The sequence below is a fragment of the Polypterus senegalus genome, chromosome 4, assembly GCF_016835505.1.
Source record: "Polypterus senegalus isolate Bchr_013 chromosome 4, ASM1683550v1, whole genome shotgun sequence".
NCBI classification, from domain to species: Eukaryota; Metazoa; Chordata; class Cladistia; order Polypteriformes; family Polypteridae; genus Polypterus; species Polypterus senegalus.
In genome coordinates, this window is record NC_053157.1 from 68,006,950 (window position 1) to 68,022,326 (window position 15,377).

Genomic DNA, 15,377 nt, shown 5'->3' on the forward strand with positions numbered 1-15,377 from the left:
ACAGCAGTATTCTATGAATCTGAACTCGCTGCCAAAAGAAGGAGCAAGTAGGAAAGTGCATTTGATACAAATACAATCAGTATCATGGAAAATGACTATTGGTACCGTTTCAAAATTTCAGAATTGATTTTTATTCATATATATTTTGGACAACACTACTGGAAACAGAGAAAAAATGTATGCCATTACTTTTATCTCTTCCTCTAAAACCTGCTTTACAACTATTTGGTGTTTGTTGCCCCTCATATAACTGCACCTAAGCTACAATAGTGCATTTCAAAGTGGTGAAAACGTGAGTCCTTAACTATGTTTCAATCACATGCTCATTTTCTTGTTGTTCACCAGGAAGATAAATGTACAATAAGTCTTCCAATCCCACACCAAAATGCAAAAGGAAGGCAACATCAAATTGACAGTGATATGCAAAAGAATAAACTGAGCAACTTTAAACATGACTCTGATGTTAAATGTTAGACAAACATAAAAATGGAAGAAAATTTTTAAATTGAGTTGACTGGCTTACGTTTTTGCAAGTGACAGCTCAAGAAATACAAAAAATGCAACAGAAATACAAGTGAATGAATACTGTACCTTGTTTACCTGTAAGGAACACACACCTGACAAAAGGCAATCTTCACATCCAGGATAGGTTCGCTGCAGTAATACAAGAAATGGCGGCTCAGAAATACCTGGGAAGAAAATCAAGAGGAAAAGCATTGTTACGACGTGTGCATTAAATATAACTCATATTTCAACAAAAGAACTGAATGTAAAATGAACCATTACTAAACAAATTTAAGCAAAATTTTGTTTACTTCTTGTTCAACTACTATATTTTTGCCACAAAAGTTGACACTCTATTTTAACAAAACTATGTGCAGTGTTCATATCCAGGCTACAAAAAAGACAAAGCAGCACCAGAAAAACTCCAGTGAAGAGTGACTAGACTGATTGCAGAAATGCAGAGGATGATTTATGAGGAAAAACTAAAAGAGCTGAGCCTTTCCAGTTTAAGTAAAAGAAGATGAAGAGGTAAAATGATTCAAGTGCTTAAAATTATGAAAGGAATACGTACAGTGTATCAAGACTGTTATTTTAAATGAGCTCATCAGGAACATGGGGACACAGTTGGAAAATCATTAAGGACAAATTTCGCACAAACATTCAGACATTTTTTTTCACACTGAAAAAGTACCAAGTAGTGTGTTAGACGGTAGGACTTTAGAGACCTTCAAAACTCAACTGTTATGTTGAAAACTCAACTCATGTTGTTTTGGACAAAATGAGTGGATAGGACTGTCAAGCTTTGTTGAGCCAAATGGCATGTTCTTGTCTAAATCTAATGTTTTAATAAAAACATATTTTACACTAGGAAGTGGTAAGTGCTAAGTGTCCCTGAGTTCAAGTTGCGCACTGTGTTGTTGTCTACATGTCGTTAGTTTGTATGAGGTTTTCTCACATTATTTTCATTTTCCCTCGTACGTTCCTAGGATGGGTCAACTGGCAATTTCAAAATGGCCCTGTATAGGCAAGTGCATGCGTGGCCCTCCAATGGACTGGCACTCTGTTCACGGCTGGTTAACATTTCATCCACAATGCCACTGAGATAAGCTCTGAACCCCCCCATAACCCTAAACTAGATTAAGCAGGTTTGAAAAAAGAAATGGTACTCTTGTGTTTAATGAAGAAAGTGATATGAACAACAGAAACAAAGAAGGAAATCACTCACAAACTAAAAGAAATTTACTCACTGTACAATTTAATAAGAGGTTTTGAAGCAAATGATTAATTCCATTGCAAAGAGTGGCCACACAACAAGCTAGACTTTGGTTCAAGAAGTAACTGTTCTATTGATGGACTTTGTTCTTGCTCACTTCATTTGAAAAAGGCTTAATTGTCTAATGAAGTTAATAGCAGGCACTAAACAGAACAGAATCCATTAAAAAAGGGAAAACAACACTGAAAAGCTAGACTTCAATTCTGAGTACAGAACTACAGTTTAGTGTGCCTACAATGAATAATTGATTAGTGATAAACAATAGGGAGGCACAATGGCGAAAAAGTATCATAAAAGAGCTGTGAGAAAACAGCTCGCAACACTAATATTATATGTGTTGAAATTATGAAGAATTGAGCAGTAGAAACAATGACACTAAAGAGAATGTGTAAGCTGATGCAACATTTCAGTTTAATTTTGGTATAAATACACTATCAATCAATCTATCTATCCTCTTAAAAATAAAAGGTGCCACAGTGATTTGTCAGAGTGATGCCATAGGGGAACCATGTTTTGTTCCCAAAAGACACATCCCACAGAAAGAACCTTTATTTATGTAGATCTGTAACAGGCTCTTTACAGCAAATACGTCTGTTTACATCTCTTGCACAACCCCAATTAAAGATCAACAGCATGATAAAACAAAAAATATATAAACAGGATCAACTGTTACCAGAAGCCACCCCATAGATGAAATGAAGCCAAATTTAAAATAACTAAAAAGAAAAAGAAAAAGAATATACCACAAATACAATTTGTGGAGCACAAATACAACAGAAGTGGAAAAAATAGTTTGTGGATTGGAAAGATGAAAAGGAACGGAAGGCAAAAAAATAATAATAGCACAACCAAATCCTTCCATTAGGAAAAACAATATTAAAAAAACACAAACAATATCAAGTAATAAAAAACATGACATGTCAGTTGTGCTTAATTCACTGAACTGTTTCATTTAGTTTACTTTCTCTGTACATATATTCTTTATTATCAGCTAATATTGTTCATTTATAAGGGGTTATCAAAATATTTTGAGTCTGAACCAGAAAGAAATATTTTACGGTGCAGGTACTGTAAGTGACAAAAATTAGCTCCTGTGTATGAAAATGTATGAATTACAAACTTCTGGACTTTTTGGTATATACTGTATAGTACATTAATAGAGCCATGTCAACATGGAACTGAAAAACATCAACTAAAGTATCCATCTATTACTGAAATTCTCATACTAAAGAATAATACAGCCTTGTCAATGTGTACTAGTACTAGATCCCCTCATATACCACAGTCAGGTGATACGAGGTGAAGAATTCTCTCATGGCAAGATGTCTCCTGAAGACGACTCAAAGTCTGGCTGGCCTTCAAAAATAATGAAAGAAGAACATGTTTCCACCATGGAGCATGTAATAAACAATTAAAGGGTAATGTGCATGAGAGAGCAGAGGATGTAAGGACACTTTATACCTCAGTTGAATCAAGTCTTCCTGAACAATTAAACATAAGCAAGGCCTATGCACACTGGGTGCTAAGAAAGTTTAGTGCTGAAATTAATCATCACATATCCAAATGCTCCAAGGAGTATCTCAAACTGATCTATTGAGACAGGTAAAAAATTGGACGCATCACTATATCTGACAATATCAATATCAAACAATAAATGTGGATCTATTCTTTAAAACCAAAAAAAATATAATGTGCATAATTTTTTTATGATAGTGAGGATGTGCTCAGCACTAATTATGTGCTCCACACTGTCCTTGTTATCAGTCAGTATTATGCTGGTTTGTTTCAGTGTTTGTAGCAGTCAATCAGAGGAAAGCTGTCAAACCATTTCACAATGATGTGCCTGTTCACACTGCATAACTTGCAAGAACTGTTCTGTAAAATTGTGGATTCAGCTTTTCCACCAAAGGGTGTTCTAAGGTGGCGCAGTGGTAGCACTGCTGCCTCGCAGTTAGAAGACCTAGGTTCACTTCCCGGGTCCTCCCTGCATGGAGTTTGCATGTTCTCCCCGTGTCTGCGTGGGTTTCCTCCGGGTTCTCTGGTTAGGTGCATTGTGCTTGGTGTGTGTGTGTGCGCCCTGCAGTGGGCTGGCACCCTGCCCAGGGTTTGTTTCCTGCCTTGTGCCCTGCATTGGCTGGGATTGGCTCAGGCAGACCCCGTGACCTTGTAGATAGGATATAATGGATGGATGGTTTTCTAAGGAGATGGTGAAACAATTTTCAGATTAAATACCACTCCCATGCCAGAGACAGACCATAAAACTGAATGATGAGTTGGGGCAAGGTATCATCTGACACCATGGATAACACAGCAACTGAGTGGAAAGAGAAGGAGAGAGATTAGGAGGTACATGAGCAGATGTCAGCGATTCATGAATGGGCAAGTAGACAAACCAGCCCACCTCACAGTTAAGGACAAAATCTCAAACTTCCAGGTTTAACAGGGCAGCTGGGTTTTGCGCTTTGGATGTTTCATTATAGCCTGTTGTCGATTCTCTTTATCTAGTGTGCTTTAATAAGTTCTTGATAAAGAACCTCAAAATGGCACTCTTTGTTCTGTGGTAATAGGTATCTTTGTGAAAAATGTTAATCTTGAGTGACTTTTTTAATTTATATTATATTTTTATTTATTTATATGCTTTACATATAAAACTCTTTTATGAAACTACTTAAAACTAACCATTGTACAAAAATCTTCCTAAACTACTGTTGAAATAAATTTATTTGTAATGGGCTATTTTCATATTAATGCACTAGAATGACATATGCAGGAATCTATATATGACAAATGTCGGATGTCTGCCTCCATTTAACAGAGATGTCACTGTGAAGCCCAAATACTCAAATGTAACTGCAGTCATCAGAGAGATGTCTGTCCTGGATAGACATTGCCTCCCTAGGTTAGCTATAACTTGAGGGCGTAGCCTATGGACTATGAAATTGTAAAAGATAGGGTCATGTTCAGTCAACACTGTTACAGCATGAGATAACGCCACATTCATGTAAAAGACTTTATTTTCAAGCTCATGTGGGCATGTGGTAATGTGACTATCATGTCATGATCAGATGGCAATTCTAAAACATTCATTTAGACAGAAACATTGGCACTGAAAGCAAAGTTTTTCACAGCCAATGATTCTTAATTCATAGTGACTCAAACAGCACTCCAGTTCTATTAACATAAATGATGTTAGGCTTCCTAGCCCATAGTGGCATCCAGTTTCACATGCTTAAACTAATGGAGACAGAGGTCAACATTCCTGGTGGTACTGAAATGACCCTTGATGGCTCTTCAGATGAAGAACAATTCAAGTCTTATGGTCTCACTCACAAATATTAAGATAGTAATCAATTACATTATTTAGACAATAGAGGAGACTAAAGTATCAGGAAGAACATGTAAATTCCACAAAGACAGTGTTTAAATGGCATGTAAATTCTTTTGTCCCAACTCGGAGGCAGCATCACTGAACCCTGAACCCACTTTGTCCTCTTTTCAGAATAAAATGTCACAACTGACAGTTGCTTCCGCTATGTACATGTAAAGTCTGCTTCTGTTTCAAAAACTAATTACTGATTAAAAGTGAAAAATGACCTAAACTTTGTAAACCTATATGTGAAAAAACTTCTTCATAGAATAGACTTCATTTTATACATTGTAGCCGAATAAGCAATGAAGGAAAACATTTAAGTTGTTCTGCGGTGGGCTGGCGTCCTGCCCAAGGTTTGTTTCCTGCCTTGCTCCCTCTGTTGGCTGGGATTGGCTCCAGCAGACCCCCGTGGCCCTGTAGTTAGGATATAGCAGGTCGAATAATTGATGGATGGATGGATATCAATCAAATAAGATAATTTGAAAACACCAAAACAAAGGGATTTTTACAGCGGTTCTGAAATAGTGGATTAATGTAAAATTAATAAATTTGATTTCACACAGAAAAAGAATGCTAGGACAAATGTACTGTAAAAAAAAGGAGGAACAGATCTGGAAAATTAAAGCACCAGGATTTTGTGACCTTTAAAAACTGAATTTGCTAGACTCATCCATTAAATGTACTGTATTATTCTTTTGTATTTTTAACTGGCCAAAGATGAAAATATCTCTCTATTATATAAAAAAATCCTGGGACAAGACGTGACTTTTTCAGAGGGATACTTTCAAGTCCCGCAAGACAAGACTTTGTGTCAAGAGATTTAACCATGCCTGGAGCCAGAAATAAAAGACAAAGAGTAGATGACAAGTAGAAAGTCATAAAGAGGTGTAAAAATGTTGGCACGATACACATGCAGAGTAGTTTAGAGAAAATGAAAGTACTAAAATTCAAAAGTCTCAAAAAAATGATAGTAAAGATCGCATTAGCACAAACAAACAGCAATTATTACTCGCTGAAATAACAGAACAGCGAAAAGAGATAGAATATATTGTTCGGATTTAAACCTCAAGTCGGTGACTTGTAGATTGTCTCATTCGTGTTGCCTTCAGGGAAAAGTAGCGTTTCTTCCCAATAAAGAGGCCTATCCACAAGAATTAAAAGATTTGTTGTTTGGTGAAAGTCAAATCCACATACGCGAGCGGCAGAAATGCGAAGTGGATGGCGGTTAGCACAGGCTGAGGGGTTGGCGAGCAAAGCAAGCAGGGGCAAAGCCCCCCTAGTAAATTTTATAAATCTTTTAACCCTTATAATTTTAAATGTTACAAACCTAACATAGGAATTTTTTTAAAAAAGAGATTTTGAAAGAATTTAGTTACAAAAATGGCTGTAAAAAGTTTATTTACATTAAAATATCCTAATTTATCTTCACAATAACTCATTCAACCATACAGACATAATAATGTTTTAATTTGTATTGTTTAGAATTGATTGATATCAGAGAATAAATTTGGAATGTGTACATGGTAAGATAAACCAGGTAGTTATGATGATATTATCATTTAGAAAATCTTTACTGAAATACCCCAAGATTAAAAAAAATCCCAAAACTGTTGTTACACTGGGAGAACCCCAATTCTATCACACATTAAAATTCAAGTACTGCATTGTATTATGATATTTATGAATGCTAATAACGTTTTCCTTAAACACTAGTTGGTTGAGAATTTCATGGATCTAAAGTTGCTGTTAATATTTGTATTTACATATTTTATATTCTTTTACAGAAAAAGGTACAATATTGTTCATGAGTAATGGAGGTTGCTGTCAAGTCGGGGAAATGACACAGCCCAGAGATGCAAAATGTTGCGATGCCAGCTGGGTTGTCTTGTTTAATTCTATCAAAATGAAAACAAAAACATTATGCAAATGCAGGACCTCATCCACAAGAAAGTGAAACAAAAACAGCATCAATGGGTAAAGAATAGCCAGGAGGGAGCTCCTCCCTGTGGTCATCTCAGTCCAATAGTAGAAGCTCTGTTTCTGGAGAGCATGTGTTTTATAGAGGTCTGACCAGAAGGGGCAGAGTCAGTTGCCCTCACAAGGCAACATCTCGGAGCCATGGGGAGGGGGTGGGGAAGGGAGATGACATGGTGAGTGACAGTGCCCATTCTCATGCTGGGGTGGTAGGTATAACATACATCTAATGAGCCTGGAAGGTGCTCTACGGACACGCAAACATGGCAATGTACTATTAAAAGAAAAGTAATTGAATGGGATTTCTATATTTGCCATGCTACCGAAGAGGTATTGTGCATCATGAAATTTCAATGGTATTGGTATTAAATACAAAAAATATGTGTTGTTCCATTCTTAGATGGAACACTAACAATATTAGAGTGGCCACCTTAGACCTCCGACCTTAATATAAATGAAACTGTGTGGCATAAAATGACAAGGGGAAAAACAACATTGGTTAAAATAAATTATGCAAATCCTCCTTGGTGTTTGGAAAAATCTGAAGCATCACTATACCCAATTTAATATGCTTTCAATTCAGTCTAAGGGAATCCATACAAAATTCTATTTTAAAACTGAAAAGCTTCCTGCTACTTTTTACTAAATCAATGTTTAGGTGCGTGTTCTAATATGTAGTGTTTTCACAAGCTAATTAACACTTCACTTCCCAAATAACCAGTTTTTAAATAACTTTCACAGGTGGCCTAAGACAGTATTGTATAATCCATAGAACCTTCCTTTTTCCTACAATAAGGGGAATTCGCACAATGTGCAGGAAACCTATTGCTTCAGCATGTGTATCCTAAAAAAGTAAAACCTCTCAATGCAGCTGGAGCCATTATGCCTAGACTCAACGCTAAATTAAAACCAGTGGGTGACTATTAAAAAATGCAATTGGTTCAGCTTTGCTTCCCAGAGTTATTCTGCCTATGCTATGGCTCAGATGCCACCTTGTCCATTGGCATTCTGCATTTCCAGGATATTCCAATAGTTGCCATGGCACATATAACTGGTATAATTTTGATTTATTTGCTGACATTCTTGTATGTTAGAGCAAAACTGGCCCATGGCAAAACATGGTCATTCAATATAAAAAAGTGAAATGCCTTTTGTTATCCTGTTGTGTGGCTAGTAAATACTCAGCTGTGCTTCTCTTTTCACAGATAAAGGCAGAACACTTTTATTTTAATATAAATAATTTATTGTAATGTAATTAATTTTCATTTAATTTATTCTAATTGCATATAGCATAAAAATATAATTTTCTCTTTGTCTGAGGCATACTGAATGGCTGCCTGCTACTGCAATCTCCTACTAAACATCACATTGCAGTCTTTGGGAATTTCCTGCCGAGAAGCTAATTGAAACCTAATTTTTATGTTCTCTTTCAGGACTGTAAATTTCTAAAATGACATGCAAATCTAATCCTTTAAACAGATAAAAATGGATTAGGAATGTTACATTGTGCAGATATTTTGTGGAATTTCTGGAGCTGAAATGTGAACATTGATTGTGTCCACTTTGTTGTACACCAAGTGAATAAAATTCAACATTTTTATTATTGTCTTATATAAAGCAATTAAAATCTGAGATAAAAAATGAATATGAGGTAAAAGGAAGAACCATACCAAAGTGGATAAAACTGGCTAGGCAAGCCATCATTCTTTACAATTTTAATCTTCACAATTGTCAACTACCATAGTTCATCAATTATCAACAGAGAGACATTGTTGGTTTCAATTTATGTTAAACCAGTTTCTACCTTGCTCTTTGTGTGTTTTTAACAAATCTACATTTAAGTGTGTACCAGTTCTGCACTTAGTAATTACTATAACCTATACTTCAGTATATTTGTAACTAAGAATTGTTCACAGAGATCTGTGCCTGCACTCAATGAAGAGTACTATGCAAAAAAAGAAGTTGTGTTGTATTGTATAATTCTCTGAGATCAGGAAAATTACATGCCAATGTGGTGCATCACAGCTCATCACTCATGAAGTAAACAAGAAATTAGCATTTGCAATTAAGTTTACAAAAGTTTAAAAAAGGGAAACACATACAAAATGGCTAGCTTTAAACATGTTTGTTTGACATGTAAATATGAATATTTGATTATTTTTATTATATTTTTTAAATAATAAACCTGAACAAGGCTTCAGGTAGCAAAATCAACAATATCAGATGTGTATGTGGAGAAGCACAGTAGCACTCGCTAAAAGACATGTAAAACGGCAAATTATGGGATGTAATGAGAATAGATTTCTTCAATTCCACCCCAGGGGAATACTAACATTATTCAAAGTTATTGTCTGTTTTTACCTGCATTTTTATTACTCTTTAATTTAATATTGTTTTTTGTATCAGTATGCTGCTGCTGGATTATGTGAATTTCCCCTTGAGATTAATAAAGTATCTATCTATCTATCTATCTATCTATCTATCTATCTATCTATCTATCTATCTATCTATCTAGATCACAAATTCTACAGATACTTTATTAGAACAAAATAAACTAGAGATCCTCAATTTTCAGTCATCAAAAATATTTGAGCAAAATTAGTAAAAAAAATTGGACATTGTATATTCAGACAAAAAAGTAAAAATGCAGACTTTTCTGGGTGAAAATGTGAGCTCTTTTAGTTGCTCTTGTGTGCTGGTCATAAATCATGAATGACACTTTCAAAAACAGCCTGATGTAATATAGGGAATGTGGAATATGTTACAATGCTATGTATTAGGGCCTGGATGCCATCTTTACAGGACTGGACTGATTTCTTTAGAATGTGATGTGCCAGTAGCAGTGACATATCGCAAGAAACTGCGATGCTTTTATGAAAGCAAAATCAAATGGACAAAGGAAGCGTGAAAGAGAAAGGGCCTTACCAGGACTCAAAGCAATCAAGGTGAGCTCAAAGCAAACAAGGTAAGCTTAACAAACAATCCAAACAACTACCTCATTTTTGGACAAAGGCCATTATGGGCAAGTTTAAAAGTTTTATGAATCATTGGAAGCACATCAGTTTATTAATTTGTCAGGGCAATACATTCAAATTTACAAACCAGCAAAATGTGAGAGCACTCTAACCGAGGTAAGCTAACAAAGCTGTTGATACCTTTTCACCTAAATTATTACATTATGCTAGTTCAAACTGTTTTTTTCTGTCACTATGACAGAAAAGTAATATTGGTTGATGGATTTATATGTTTCATCTTTTATTACACTGCACAACAATGATTTTGCTTCTTGAACACTGTTGGGTGTTTCTTATAGATATTTGGGTGTTGATAACAAATATCACATCAAAATTTACCCATCAGTTTTGTCATGATTTTTTCTTATATTTGTATCCAAACATTTTCGCTCCCGTAAGTGACATATCAACAACGGTTTGTGCAGCCTGGGCATGTCCAGGCATGGAATCAGGCCAGGTTGGAAGCTGTTCTGTGGAAGATGACATCCTGGGCATGCCTGGGAAGGTCTGCACGAGCTTGACACTGTCTCAGCATGCTATAAAGGTGGCTTGCATACACCGATCCTGCTCATTTGGTTTACATAGATAGTCAGTGTGTATGTATAGTATCAGTATAGTATCTGTAGCAATATAACAGTAAGTACAGTTGTGCTTGAAAGTTTGTGAACCCTTTAGAATGTTCTATATTTCTGCATAATTAAGATCTAAAACATCATCAGATTTTCACTCAAGTCCTAAAAGTAGATAAAGAGAAACCAGTTAAACAAATGAGACAAAAATATTATACTTGGTCATTTATTTATTAAAGAAAATGATCGAATATTACATATTTGTGAGGGGCAAAAGTATGTGAACCTCTAGGATTAGCAGTTAGTTTGAAGGTGAAATTAGAGTCACGTGTTTTCAATCAATGGGATGACAATCAGGTGTGAGTGGGCACCCTGTGTTATTTAAAGAACAGGGATCTATCAAAGTCTGCTCTTCACAACACATGTTTGTGGAAGTGGATCATGGCACGAACAAAGGAGATTTCTGAGAACCACAGAAAAAGAGTTGTTGATGCTCATCAGGCTGGAAAAGGTTACAAAACCATCTCTAAAGAGTTTGGACTCCAGCAATCCACAGTCAGACAGATTGTGTACAAATGGAGGAAATTCAAGACCATTGTTACCCTCCAAAGGAGTGGTCGACCAACAAAGATCACTCCAAGAGCAAAGGCGTGTAATAGTCGGCAAGGTCACAAAGGACCCCAGGGTAACTTCTAAGCAACTGAAGGCCTCTTTCACATTGGCGAATGTTCATGTTCATGAGTCCACCATCAGGAGAACACTGAACAATAATGGTGTGCATGGCAGGGTTGCAAGGAGAAAGCCACTGCTCTCCAAAAACAACATTGCTGCTTGTCTGCAGTTTGCTAAAGATCATGTGGACAAACCAGAAGGCTATTGGAAGAATGTTTTGTGGACAGATGAGACCAAAATAGAACTTTTTGGTTTAAATGAAGAGCGTTATGTTTGGAGAAAGGAAAACACTGCATCCCAGCAAAAGAACCTTATCTCATCTGTGAAACATGGTGGTGGTAGTATCATGGTTTGGGCCTGTTTTGTTGCATCTGGGCCAGGACGTCTTGCCTTCATTGATTGAACAATAAAATCTGAATTATATCAGAGAATTCTAAAGGAAAATGTCAGAACATCTGTCCATGAACTGAATCTCAAGAGATGGTGGGTCATGCAGAAAGACAACGACCCTAAGCACACAAGTCGTTCTACCAAAGGATGGTTAAAGAAGAATAAAGTTAATGTTTTGGAATGGCCAAGTCAAAGTCCTGACCTTAATCCAATCGAAATGTTGTGGAAGGACCTGAAGTGAGCAGTTAATGTGAGGAAACCCACCAACATCCCAGAGTTGAAGCTGTTCTGTACAGAGGAATGGGCTAAAATTCCTCCAAGCGGTGTGCAGGAATGATCAAAAGTTATTGGAAATGTTTAGTTGCAGTTATTGCTGCAAAGGGGGGTCACACCAGATACTGAAAGCAAAGGTTCACATACTTTTGCCTCTCACAAATATGTAATATTCAATCATTTTCCTTAATAAATAAATAACCAAGTATACTATTTTTGTCTCATTTGTTTAACTGGTTTCTCTTTATCTACTTTTAGGACTTGAGTGGAAATCTAATGATGTTTTAGGTCATATATATGCAGAAATATAGAAAATTGTAAAGGGTTCAGAAACTTTCAAGCACAACTGTAAGCTTGATGCTATAGACGTTTTGGTGTCGGGCGATATGTCTCGTCAATGTCATAATAGCCGCGATACATTCTACTGTATCTGTGGCGAATATACACTTGCACCTCAAAGACGCTGGATGACTGCTCTTGTGAAAAAAGCTTATCATCTGTCTGCACTCGAAAGACGATGCCGTTTGCTGTTCCAATGATATGGCGAGAACAGAAAGACCGTGTGACAGACTATTACTTCTGTTTGACTAATGTGTCTGGTTTCTCTGCCAAAAACAAGAAGTCAATTGAATATCCTAATCTGCCTTCAGCAATGAGACCTGTGCCACATGATGACAATCTTCCAATCCCGAAACCACCACAGGATTGGACCTTAGACGAGCCAGATGAAAAAACTACAATGCAGGGTATTGACAGTGACTTTGACCCGTGTTCATCAGGCGATCCACATCTGATAACACAGTCCGAATTGAACAATTTGGTCAGAGACTTGGGTCTGTCACAAGCAAAAGCTGAGCTGCTGGGTTCGAGACTGCAGGAATGGTGTTTACTGTCACCAGGTATGAAAATGTCTGTGTTTGTGCATACAAGACAATGAAGTGCAACATGTCACTCAAGATTCATTTCCTCCACTCACACTTGGACTTCTTCCCCGCAAATCTCGGTGTTGTCAGTGACTAACACACTGAAAGGTTTCACCAGGACATTGCTACGATGGAGAAATGATACCAGGGCAACTGGAATCCGTCAATCCCTGCTGACTACTGTTGGACACTGGAATGTGATGCCCCAGACATTGAATACAAAAGAAAATCAGGAGCAAAACACTTTTAATTCTGTTGAATTGAATAGCTTTTGTGGAACATAAATGTGACTAAATACGTTATTGTCAGTAAACATAAAAATGTCTATTTCTCAGAGTTCCTACATGATACAGTAAAACCGAAACTATATTTGTGAATACCCAGTAGGTACATGTCACAATCAGCAAAAACTTTTCACTTTTTTTACAAGGTAAGATGTCCAGCAGACTCATGTTATTATGTCTTAAGTTTACACACATATTCACCTGTCCCTGAATAAAGTTTAAAGTCTAATTATTGAAATTTTGTTTTTTTTAATGAAGCCTAATGTAATCACATATTTGTCTCATGTAAGTTGATAGTAGACACGAGTTTTTAATACATCTGGATCTTACCTTCATAATTGTGGATGTAGCTTTAAAAAATAGAGTTTAAAGCCCTTTATAGCTCCTGATGTTTGGCACAATGCTTAAATAATACGACTATGCGACTTACATCATTTGCCATAACTCTGAGCATGTCTTGAAGCGATCGGGTGAAAAATGCCATAGCTAGTCCGGTTTAATCTCAGTGCCAGAAGTGCAGTAGCCGGCTGATGCGAAATCGGAAGAGAGTATGTATACAGTGATCCCTCGCTATATCACACTTCAACTTTCGTGGCTTCACTCCATCGCGGATTTTAAATGTAAGCATATCTAAATATACATCACAGATTTTTCGCAGGTTCGCGGATTTCTGCAGACAATGGGTCTTTTAATTTATGGTACATGCCTCCTCAGCTTGTTTGCCCAGTTGATTTCATATAAGGGACGCTATTGGCGGATGGCTTAGAAGCTACCCAATCAGAGCATGTTTACGTATTAAATAAAACTCCTTAATGATATACGATGTGCTTCCCGTACAGTGCTTGATTGTTTGCTTTTCTCTGTCTCTCTCACTCTCCCTGACATTCTCTGCGCCTGATGGAGGGGGTGTGAGCAGAGGGGTTGTTTGCACAGAGGCTGTTTGCCTAGAGGATACGGACGCTCCTCTAAAAAATGCTACTTTACCGCTGTGCTTCGGCATACTTAAAAGCCCAAAAGCACGTATTGATTTTTTGATTGTTTGCTTTTCTCTCATGTTCTCTCTCTCTCTCTCTCTGACATTCTCTGCTCCTGACACGCATTCCTTTGAAGAGAAGATATGTTTGCATTCTTTTAATTGTGAGAAAGAACTGTCATCTCTGTCTTGTCATGGAGCACAGTTTAAACTTTTGACTAAAGGGTGTTATTTCATGTCTAGAGGGCTCTAATAATGTTAACAGTGTGGGAGAGTTTATAAAGGCTTAAAATATATAAAAATAACCATACAAACATATGGTTTCTACTTTGCGGATTTTCACCTATCGTGGGGGGTTCTGGAACGCAACCCCTGCGATCGAGAAGGGATTACTGTATAGCCTTTTGTCTTTAAAAACACTTTGCAAAACTAGTAAAACAGTCAATTAAACTTTTTCTAGAACTGAGTTAAATTTTAGCCATTGAGCATGTTTTTTTAGTATACACTGACTACAACAGCTGGGGACATGAAAATGTTCAAACTTACGATTTAATGAAGAGTGACCTAAGGACGTAAAACAACCAAGCTTACTGTTAAAGCAAGTCCCACTGTTTCAAATTTATGAATGTGGTTTACTGGCTAGTGTGTATTGTATTGCAGCATCTGCTCTTACTGAGCCTCTTTATAGTTATCTTTATAGTTATCTCTATACAGTAAAACCTTGGATTGTAGTAACTTGGTCTGCGAGTGTTTTGCACATATATGCTTTGCCTGCTGAGCGTCACGTGATCACAGCTGAGCCGACGGTTCTTCTCACTTTGTGGGATTGTGGGTAATAGTCTCCCATGTTCGGTCTCAGTCGGCGTGCCTTACTCATATAGTCAACATCTGTACAAGCGGATACTGTTTACTATAGCATTGTGACCATGTGTGTGCGTAAAGCTTTTTTTTATTTTGTGTGCGAGTGATGAATCTGTTTAACCACAATGCAATGTCACATTTTCGTGAAATCCTCAAAAGGAGGCAAAAGCAACGGTCATTGGATAGGTTCCTTGTTAAAAGTCGCCAAAAAAGAAAAAATTGACTCCGTTATAGTGAAAGTTATCCTACACAATAACCCTCCTCCTACTCTTCTCTCTCTCTTCTCTCTCGTCTCCC

At 36.8% G+C, this 15,377-nt stretch overlaps 1 protein-coding gene across 8 annotated transcripts in view; it reads right to left on the reverse strand.

The window, feature by feature from the left end:
* The window catches only part of mapk10 (mitogen-activated protein kinase 10), a 386,723-nt gene that overhangs the window by 255,973 nt on the left and 115,373 nt on the right, over positions 1-15,377 (reverse strand). For 4 of the 8 annotated variants that reach the window (XM_039750813.1, XM_039750806.1, XM_039750809.1 and 1 more), the window contains one exon: positions 592-689. Coding sequence is in view for 6 of the 8 variants with exons in the window: in XM_039750806.1 (XP_039606740.1) it covers positions 592-689 (98 nt within the window). In the remaining 2 variants the exon portion in view is untranslated. The remainder of the gene's footprint in view (positions 1-591; positions 690-15,377) is intronic. The other 4 variants (XM_039750811.1, XM_039750810.1, XM_039750807.1 and 1 more) reach the window with 2 other exon arrangements.